The sequence below is a fragment of the Salminus brasiliensis genome, chromosome 22 (genome assembly GCF_030463535.1).
Source record: "Salminus brasiliensis chromosome 22, fSalBra1.hap2, whole genome shotgun sequence".
In the NCBI taxonomy this organism is placed as follows: Eukaryota; Metazoa; Chordata; class Actinopteri; order Characiformes; family Bryconidae; genus Salminus; species Salminus brasiliensis.
Window position 1 is genome coordinate 16,668,744 of NC_132899.1, and position 10,798 is coordinate 16,679,541.

The 10,798-nt window shown below is 40.3% G+C and overlaps 1 protein-coding gene across 1 annotated transcript; it reads right to left on the reverse strand.

Moving 5' to 3' along the window:
- Positions 1-454: 454 nt before the first annotated feature.
- Positions 455-8,599, reverse strand: tdrd1 (tudor domain containing 1). The gene is made up of 25 exons (XM_072667466.1): positions 8,440-8,599; positions 8,293-8,354; positions 8,122-8,182; positions 7,787-7,897; positions 7,623-7,696; positions 7,453-7,536; positions 7,197-7,376; positions 6,918-7,061; positions 6,644-6,812; positions 6,478-6,564; positions 6,210-6,386; positions 5,901-6,008; positions 5,531-5,701; positions 4,983-5,231; positions 4,753-4,872; positions 4,516-4,623; positions 4,230-4,400; positions 3,754-4,104; positions 3,116-3,232; positions 2,922-3,038; positions 2,198-2,365; positions 1,774-2,100; positions 880-957; positions 605-645; positions 455-517 (listed from the first exon to the last, which is right to left on the reverse strand). Exons 1-25 carry the CDS (start codon positions 8,597-8,599, stop codon positions 455-457), a joined length of 3,498 nt encoding a protein of 1,165 aa, XP_072523567.1.
- Between the last annotated feature and the right edge of the window lie 2,199 nt (positions 8,600-10,798).

Genomic DNA, 10,798 nt, shown 5'->3' on the forward strand with positions numbered 1-10,798 from the left:
AGGATCTGAACAGCTGTAGGCAGAACAGTCAAATGTATAAATACACTGCTTTACACAATTTAGAACCTTACAAACGTACATAAAAACCTAAAAGTCTAGGTCCACATAGACTTTATGAATACAAGGTGCAAAATTAATAAGTAATATAATATGTTTATTAAAACTGCAACTAAAACATACCAAAAGGCCAGACTTTTTTAGTTTTTTGAAATACAAAAAAGCATGCTTTTAACCCAACATAACATTCAATATCTAGTTTGGGATTTATTTGAGGACATTACGCCCTGTACTTGCATAACAACACAAACATAGATAAAACACAATAAAAGAAACGATGGAATTTGAATCAAACTTTTTTAAACCATAATTTAACTCTTAAGTGCCTCAGTTTAACAGTGTCTTAGTATCCAGTTACACTTAAACAATCTGAATGATGTTAATTATGTAATCTGTCTTATTTTTGGTTTCCTCCTGTGTGCTTCAAGAGCAGTATGACCATCTCCTCAATTCTGTCAATCTAGGGGGAAAACCAGGTGGTTAAATATCTTGTGGATGGTTGAAATAACACACTGCATCTCAAAAAGAGTAGGAAACATTCTCTCACCTTTTGCTTTAGGGCATCACAGCAGCATAAAGGAACTGGAACTTAAAAAAAAAAAAAAAAATTAAACCATGCGAATGAAGCAGGCTACTATAAGAAGGCTATCCATCATCACTGAAAACAGACCTCCAAGCTCACAAAGGATTATAAGAAATGACTAATCTATAATCTAAAATGCTAATCTATGAGAACGACTTATCTAGTTATAACTATGCCAACTGTTGCATTTCTTAACCGGATCTGCATGTTCTTGACCAATATAATCCACCGACACCCACCACTACTGTCGCCCTTTGAACCCGCAGTGGCCTGTAGGTCCTTTTTTTCCACACTGTTCATCACAGTCTTCGTTTTTTCTGAAATCAGACATAATAAAAGTTGGATAACTGCTCCTGTACATATGATGACAAGGCTCCATGCTAAATAACAGCTTTGGGCCACAGACGAAGATTCCAGGTGGTACAGCACCTGTGCACTGAAGCTGCATAATCTGCATTTCTATGGCAGAGAGCTCATAATGTTTTTCTCAGTTCTAACACAGCTCTTAAACTAGCTTTAACAATAAAACATTTACTTAAACTATTAGCATGTAGGACCACAGAATGCACAGTTTATTGAGCCCAAATCAAGCAATACTTCACTAGTACTATAGCAGATCAGGTCCTCAGAAGAGTGACCAATAAAAGCACTGATGCAAAGCATGCATGCATTCAATTTCCACTGACTTTCCGTGCATATTAGTGATGGAGATATCGTTTTTCTCTGCTAAATAGAGCTGGTTGGACATCTTTCTGTTTATGCTAAAAAGGGGCAGCACTCCTTTTGTAATTCTGACAAACTGGTTATCTGCTAAAGGTTAACAGACAAATTAATGCAAATATAGCTACTGAGAAGTAACCATTGAAATAATCCATGAAAAGCTATATGCATAGTATTTCTAGCTAGTACTTACATGGTAGCAATTAACATAGTGACAATAACCTACACATACTACACAACGTTATTTATGTTATAGCAGGTTTTCACACTGGGATCAAAAGCTGTTTGCGACATTTAAAACTAAAACATTGACTTGGAATTAACTTGCAATAAACCGTCCTATATTTAATCGTAAATAAAATAAATAAAAGTATTTATTAATAAAATTCTTATTAATCTCCTGGCTGACGTACCAATCTCTGGACTTCTGAGTTTGGGCTTCTCAGTGTCTAAAGATGTGTGTCCTGTAGGCATGGCTGCCCTGCCAGCCTGAGGCCGGCCCTGAGACACAACATGCTTCTCCTGGGTCACCTCGTCTGTTCTTGCTTTGACAGGAGGTTTCCTCAAGGCTCCCAGAATAATAGAGTTGATGTTTCCTCCCTGGCCTGAGTGCTGGGTAAGCATCAGCAGGTTAAAGTTGCCATCAAAACCCTGTACAGAGGCCAGTATCTTGTTTCTCAGCTGAACCCCAAAGAGTTTAAGGACCTCAGGAGGCCAGACAGTAGGGAAGTTCTCTTTACCTAATAAAAAAAACAGAAATAAAAATATTATACACGAACAAATCTAAACAACAAACATGTTACTTTTGAGATATGACTGCCCTACTAGTGTTATTACCTGCAAGAGCACACCTGGCAATCTGAAAAGGGTGCTGCAGAAGCTCTTTAGGGATCGGTAAGATACTGGAGATAGGAATCCTCTCGCAATTCCCGTAATCTGCATAAATCACATTTACATGTGTGCTTGTTGTGTCCAGTACCACAGCTCTGTACCAATTCTTGTCACCTGTTTAAGAAAACCATTTAGGACATTTTCACTTGATTGCACAGTCCTTTTTAAAATCATCAGGTAGCTAATAAATACAACTTAGAAAGATCCTTACAGGGGACCTTTAACTGCTGCTCTATGAAGACGGAAAAATACCTAATGAACCAAATTGTTTAAAAGTAGCAATATGTCCAACTCTCTACATTCTCTCTACGGTGGAATGCTCACTACAATTCCTCCCTCCTCACTGTGGTTTAAGAGTAAACTCACACACAAGCAGTGTATAATTATTTTAGGACAGACATGGAATTACTGACTTAGGCTGGAATTTGCCACTGCATTTGTACAATGGCGTCTTTCCTGGGATTTTAATGATCTTTAAGCGTCACCTGGAGTTTCAGGGGGAAAACTCATTTCGCTTTAAACAAAAATTCCAGTCTGTTATTAAAGTAATTTCACACATGCTCAGGAAAATAATTGTTACAACTATTTCTGCAAAGCAAAACAGCACTAACACCCTATAGTACAACATTAGTGATATGACTCTTGGCTCTTGTGTTTCAGTGTGAATAACCTGAGAACTGCGCGCAGCAAGCTGCTCCAGGTAAAGGAATGCTCTGGTTGGGCACCGTCTGCCTGCTGCAGTACTTTGCCACATCTGTCATGACAGCCTGCAACACCTCTATGTTTGCTGCAGTGCAAAGGAATAAGTGATTAAACTTCAGACACACAAAACAAACTAGTAGCGAGACCAAGTTTTCTTCTCACCCTCTCTAGGATTCATCACATAGAAGAGACCTGGATTGGTCACTGCTGCCACCTGTGGCTGAAAAGTTTCTTGTTTAGGTAACCCCACCGTCTTCCAGTCCAAAACAAAGGAAGCAACTACAGAGGAAGAAATGTCATAAATAATGACAGTAACAACCACAACAAATAGTAATAAATTACTTCTACTATAGCTCAGAAACTCTACTATTAGAGTACAAACTTCAACATCAGTTCTGGAAAACCAAGGCATTTAACTCGTCTCGTAATTATACAGTTCTCTGAAAAGCTCTATAATGCCAAGCTCAGACTAAACAATACCTTTGTGTTTCATGATGTTCACTATGTTTATGGCACACATTGTGCTAGAAATTTTTGTGGTGATCATTGTTTGAGAGTTTGGAATCGCGACGCGTTTGATGACTATCATTGTTCACGTCCTTGCGTGAGTTCGTAGGTCCTTCATAATGAGTTCATAAATGTTTCATTATACAGCAGCTCCAATGACTGACAATACTGGCTGAATTTATGCAGTCTGAACTTGGCATAAGGCATGTAGATCAAAGACGTGATCAAAACATGGTGCAGTCTTCCATGACTAACATTTGAAAAAAGAGCTTAGAAAAATACTGTGCATTCACTTGAGGTGTGGTTGGACTGTGATGGGGCAGCTTCTTGTCTGGCGATGCTAGCTGGCTGCTCGGCAAGTGATGGTTTTTCAGTCTGCCCTGCTGCCTGTGCAGAGGACGTCTCTTTCAGATCATTGGGTCTGTTTTGTTGGGCATTTTTGGGTTTATTCTCCTGTCCTGAAGGTTTGGCAAGCTGTTCTGAGAAAAGCACAGCAGTAATGTTTTGGCCACTGCACTTCAACTCCACCCCATATCCCTTCTCAGTGATGGAAAGCACTTTGCCACTGAGCTGCTTCCCTGCACACAATTCCTGGAACCTCTGAACTGCAGTCTCCTTCCACTGGCCTCCCACAGGCTCAACACCTGCAGACAGATTATTGGAGCATAAAACATGCAGTATATTAATATTCCAGGCAAAAAAAAACAAAAAACAAAAAAACAAAAAACAAAAAAACAAAACCCATGCACTTGCACACACACTGACATACCTGCAAGCGTACAGCGTATAGCCTGGAAAGGGAGTTTAAGCAGGCTAGGGTCAATGGCTCTGAGATGGGTCACCTCTACTTCACAAGAGTTCCCATAATCCACAAAGTATACTTTAGCCTTTCCTTCACCCTCCACACTCTGCACCATGCCCCTGTACCAGCTGCCATCTCCTACACACACAGATTACAGAACTACACATTGAACAGTTTAAACAAGTTCAAGCCAATTAAAGACAAACAGACGTTAAGACGTTACAAGTAGCAAAGTGGAGGAGATGCAACTGACCGCTGAAGAGAGCGCAGCAGGGTTTTCCTACAGCAGGGCTGAAAGTAGTCTTCTCTGTCTCACAATGCTTCGTAAGAGCAGAGGACAACTCTCCCAAAGTCTGCATGTCTGTCAATCACATAATATGAAGGAACATCCCTGACACCGGACTCCTCAACGCAGACAGAATTACACTGCAGTTCATGCACTACACACTTTGGCTCTGACAGAACAGTTCAGCAGGATGAGCAACTATACCTTCTGCATTATAATTATAGCAGTAGAATTCACCGGGATTCTCTAGTACACTGATCACCAGCACCACCTCCTGGCCATCAATGGGAAGCTCAGCACAAGACCACTCCAACTTGTCCACAGCTAGAGGATTAAGACACATGAGCGCTCAAAAATGTCAGTTAGCAATAACAAGTAACACTGCTATCATGAACAAAACAAAAGGAATATCCTCATATATAGTTTAGATTTACCAGGAGTTTCAGAGACAACAACTTTAGCTACTTCTTTTATTGTCTCTGAATCTTCCACAGCAGCATATCCTGTAGCAACCAGTATCTCAGCTATATTAGCCTGAGGATCACTGGACTCGTCGATCATTGAAACCAAAGCCATTCCTTCTTGCTCTCCAAGGACCTTCACTTGGATGAACCGGTTACAAACCAATCGTTTCAGCATCAATATCACGTCCTCTGACCATACGTCTGCGGTAGACTTAATACCTGTAACAACAAATAACAATAATATTGTCCAGGATAGATCCCATCATTTTACCTTGTTAATATCAATGGTTCTATATCATTAACCTGCTTATTTCTTTGTCCATTTATTTATTTACAGTTTTACTACCACACTATCGAGACACAGAGAAGTCTATAATTAGCATGTAACAGATCTTGGAGATGGCAGTGTTCAAACATATTTCTCATAATGCTACGGTTTTAGCTTCTTCTACTCAAACACAGTTGCCTGGGAGTGAGGGACCCCATGAAAAAATGAAAGCCAAACAACTCTGCATTACCTGCTAGGGCACAGGGAATTGCCTGAGAAGCCAAAGCCAACAGCTCCACACAAATGGGTCGCAAATGAATCAACGTAACTTCTTCTGAGTTCCCAAAGTCTACGTAACCCACACAAACTCGATCCTCAGATGAATATGCTAGAACTTTGGCCCTATACCACTGGTTGTCCTCTGTAGAGCAAACAGAGAGGGAAAAAAACTTATGACTATATTAAAACTAAGCATAACAATTCCACCAAATTGCTCTTATGCTCCTAAAAGAAAACACATTCAATACTGTAAAAACTATTGGGAAAACATACACTAACCAAAAAAAGATGAACAGGTCTAGGAACTGCTATTTGTAGATTATGGTAAAGCCTAACCTCACCTGAGAAAAGAGAACAGCAGACCGTTCCAGGAGCAGGCCTAAAGTTCTCACTGGCTGGGGTCTTTGTACAATGTTCCCTCAGACTCATTTGTAACTGTTGGATAGCACCTGCACAGGCAAACCCAATTCCCAAAAACCTCAATGCAAATTACAATTCCATGAGTATACATTAACTCTGATTGTAGCCATAAAACATCTAGCAATCAATGTAAACATTATTGCAAACAATATCTTGAGAACTGTTGTCACAGCTGTATAAGGACTGCCAGGATTCTTAATTGCACCTAGCAGGTAAAATAAATTACTTACTGGCATTTTCTAGCTTTTGGCAGATGATCTCTGAAGGTGACTGAAGATGGGTGACTATGGCTGTGAAAGTATCTCCCACTACTTGGGTCAGGGGCTCTGGTGGCTGAGCCTCAATGTTTTTATTCTTTCCAGTGGAAAAACGCGTGAAGTTCTCAAAAGAGGCTGTCATTAAAGAGTCTTAAAAAACAATAAAAGCACAAAAAAGACACTGAATAATTACACTCAATACTCTATGTAAAATACATCACTGAAATCACACAAAACTTACTGATATCTTGTTTAGTCCGTGGTTTAGTAGGGGTGCCCTCTGTCATGGCATACCCCTGATCGATCAGAAAAGTACTCAGGTTTTTACCTTTGGGAAGAATAAAAAAGGTTTAGCATCTAAATAGTGCCTAATCATAAGATGACCATTTCAAATAAATATATTTTACCAAGTGTGGACAGAGAGAAATCTACTGCAAGCAGGGCACCACTGTTCATGATGTCCATCACAATGAAGTTTAGGTTCTTTCCTGCTACAAGTTGTCTCACAGCAATAGCGCATTCGCCCGTCCAGCTCCCCGTTAGCGCAGTTACCCCAGCAACACAGCACTGTAAAGCCTGCCCAGTTCAGAGACCAACATGTGAGATCTGATATGAACCAGCAAACAATGTTCTACCAGAGCAGGGAGAAGAGGGGAAAACCCCCCCACACACACAACTTACACACGGCGGCGCAAGATCAATGCTTTCTGCCAGGGGACGAATCTGATCAAATGTAACATCTTCCTCGTTTCCAAAGTCTATGTAGAGTACTTTCGCAGTGAGGCGATCCAAATCAACAGACTCAACTTCACCTCGATACCAATTCTATATTGGAGAAGAAGGAAATGAAAAAGTACCATGGTCATCCAAGACTGAATGAAAGAAAAATTCATCTGCAGATTCTTTCTAAATATCGTCTTAATAAACGGAACCAATTTAAACTCTTCTCCAGCTATTAACCTGATCTAGAGAGAATTTGACTGCACAGAGTTCCCCAATTTCAGGCTTGTACTCGGCTGCATGTGAGCTGCCATAGGTCTTCTGCAACCTCACGGTGATGGAAGTCAGAGTCTCAGTCATCTCCACCGACTGGATGTGGATGAAAAACTTTCCTGGATTCCTTAGCTCCACCACAGTCCCCTTAAAAGACACAGAATTGATGTGCAATTATGGAAAAAGCTGAAACGCCAAAACAGAAGACTTAAATTTAACATACCTGCACTTCATCTCCTCTGGAGATGTCATTCTTGCGTAAATCATGCAAGAAAACTCTCTTCAACTGAACTACATCATTGTTTGCCTGTAAGGAAAAGTCCGTGCATGAATACACACTATGGATTTTAAAACATCTTTACAATATCAACCCGAATACAGGTAAAACAATACCTTGGACTTTAAGACACTAGGCCCACTTCCGCCAGGCATGGTCAAGAGCTCCTTTGGTTCATCACTGGTTGAACGTCAGAGACAACCCAACACATACAACATTACCATAGAGCATAAAATGCAAAAAATGATCTTAGAAGATCAACTTAACCAGTACCTTGCATTGTTCTCTGAAGAGCTTGGTTTACATACATGGCGATGGGCCTTCCAGTCCTCTGACTGACACGCTACAGAGCAGTAGCATGTCTTTCGGCACCGTGTGCACCTGAGAATACCTAAGACACAAAACCAGATTAGTGACGTAGTGAATATAGGGGTTTGGTATGGTTTGACAAGCACTGCACTTTTTAGATGTCAGAGAGCTGACAAATTAACAGACCACAACTGGGTTAAATGCATGCAAGAGAACAGAATGGCCAATATGGAGGTCATGTACATATATTGTACAATAAGTTGATAACGTAATTATTATCTAGCAAATAAAATGTTAAGCACATACCTTGTTGACTGCAGTAATTACATAGCTTCACCATCAATGGGGCAGGCAAGAGTCCATCTCTCTGTGAAACAAACACACTTCAGGTTCATGTCATATTAAAAAGAATACAGTGGGAAATCATTATTCTGTAAGTAAAACTGTATTGTGTAATGTAATAAACAAGTCACATACAGCATTGGTGTCCTGCGCTGCCACCAAAGCAGTTTCCTTTCTGTCGGCTTCAGCTTTCAACACTAAATCAAAGTAAATGAAATGTTACCAAACATGCATCGTGGACTACATTGTGCGCACACACTATACTCTATATCTGCACCATACCATCTAGGCTCTCATTTGTCAGAGGCCATTCTTGTGGTAAACTGATGCTTTGTTCAGTAAACACCGGACTCAGATTCCTTGTCATCAAACCAGGACCCGTTGCAGGTCTTCTCAAAGGAAGGTTTGGTCTAACCAAGGATGGTGAAAAGGCACGATTCATTATGCCTGTGCTGCAATGCTATCTGAAAAACAAAGAAAATATCAAATTCAATTTTTATAAAACTAGATAGAATAGAATAGAATAGAAATGTGACAACATGGCAAACTAAAATCTGTGCAGCACATTAATACATGTCTACCAGTGTACAGCCATGTCAACAGTAATGCATTTTAATGAATACAACCTTTCCTGAAAACATCACTGCAACAACCATTACATTCCAAAACGTATCATGAGCCCTTCTAGTTACTGAATTCAGCTACTTTAAGTAGTAGCAAGATTAGGTCACATCCCCAACCCCCTTCTCTCTTTTGGCTGAATACAATCAGATCCTTACAGCAATGTCCTCTGGATACAATTTAATAAGAAAATATTAAATTGCCTTCACTGCCTCATTGCACTTCAAAACATCTAATTTAAAGTAATACTGACTACCAATATTAACGTATTAATTTGGCTGGAATGGGTAGCTAGTGTTATGGGTCTTTGGGCTTAAAACGATTCACTATTCAGAAACGCAACACTGCTGACTCTTGACTTCGCTAAATGATGCCATTTTTTTTTTTTTTTTTTTTTTTTGGGGGGGGTTAAAATAATAATAATGATGATAACTGACCTTCTTAACTGACAACGTTCAATGTTTTTATTTCGGTGAATCACTTTACTAACAGGGGTGCGGGGAGTCCTACACAGCCCAACCACGTGCGAACCTTCACTTAGCCGAAAGCTATAGCACTAGCTAAGCTGAGGCTTGTGCGCAGCTGCTGAAACACAGTTACAGTCACACACCGACTCACACTGTCTACTCAAATATGCTGAAAAACATTCACAGTCACAGTTAAAGTGGTGTCACGCTTGGGAATGACATTTGTAACGTTAGCCCCGCACTGAATGTCAATTAACTTTATCGTTAGCATTAGCCAAAATCTGCTAGCGTGAACCTGCGTTAACGCCGAGCTGAGGCCTGCTGAGAACCAACGCTAATTTGAAGCCCCTAGCGTTTCTATCTGCGACCTGTGGTTGGAGAGGATTATTATAAGTACGTTTACGACTAAATTTACCTTTTATGTGTTTAAGAAGAGCTTACATATGGGTTGATAATGACGACACGTGGTGGCCACCTCTTTACTACTGTGAAAAGGAAAGTGCTCTAACGGTGTAACGAGACGCAAACCGAACTGGACCTTCCGGACCTAGCTAACGAGTTAGTGTGCTGGGGCGTTTCCCTGCACTGCGCACTCCAAGTGCACTTGGTGATCAAGTGAACTCTGAAGGCCGCAGAGCGGAGATGTTTTAGTACATCGCTGTTTATCAGTTCTCTCAAATTGATCATTAAAATTATTGATAATTATCGTTGACATTGCGGCTCTGCAGACGGATATTATTGGAGCACAACGCAAGACGCTGGACCTGTAGATACATCCAAACAGCCTCAACAGACTACACCAGAAAGCTTACCGTTATCTCAAAATAGGTCCCTAAAAGGTTATGGAGCCTCTAAAGGGGACGTGGGGCAAGAAAGGCTTATCGACATTGCGTTCCATTGCAAAATGTTCAGTAAGGGTTCTGTCAGAAAGTCGCATTTCCGTCGTCCGGAAACATATCTGTACTAATCATTAAAATAAATGAGAGTAAATGTTGTGAAGATCTTTACTTTGCATATTTATTAAACATGTCAAATCCAGTCCCTCTCTCTATCTGTCTATCTCTATGTATATATGTATATGTGTGTGTGTGTGTGTGTGTGTGTGCGTTTGTTTAAACATGGGTAAATATCTAATGATTGATCTGCATTAATTATAAGAATGCTGAAACTCATCAGCATCTGGAAACACCAGCCATCAGCACCTCTCCTGAGTGACATTAGCATTGACTACATTTAGAGGGACCTAGTTGAGTCAAATACATTTTAATGAGGATGTTGCAAACATTATCTTTAAATATAACCATTTAGTGATTTTTTACAATATAGCCACCCTTTCCCAGTCATACAGCTAGGTCCTTCCAAGATTTGATCAAGTCTGACTCCCTGGACCAATGACAGAATGATGGTCCACCCCCTGGACGTTTTGTTCTGCAGTGACTGGTAACAGAGATTATCTCTGATGGTATCTGGATTTTGATGGCCTATGTCATCATGACCAACCACATGACATACACTATACCAAGCCATTTAGCAATCAACCTGTGCAGTATATA

What these genes read in the sequence shown, in the direction of transcription:
- tdrd1 (XM_072667466.1), bottom strand. Translation starts at nt 8,599, where the DNA reads ATGAATCGTGCCTTTTCACCATCCTTGGTTAGACCAAACCTTCCTTTG. An exon ending in CCAGAGGAGATGAAGTGCAG is followed by an intron (nt 7,377 to 7,452) that starts GTATGTTAAATT and finishes GTGTCTTTTAAG; the next exon opens with GGGACTGTGGTGGAGCTAAG. An exon ending in GTGATGCCCTAAAGCAAAAG is followed by an intron (nt 518 to 604) that starts GTGAGAGAATGT and finishes TTTTCCCCCTAG; the next exon opens with ATTGACAGAATTGAGGAGAT.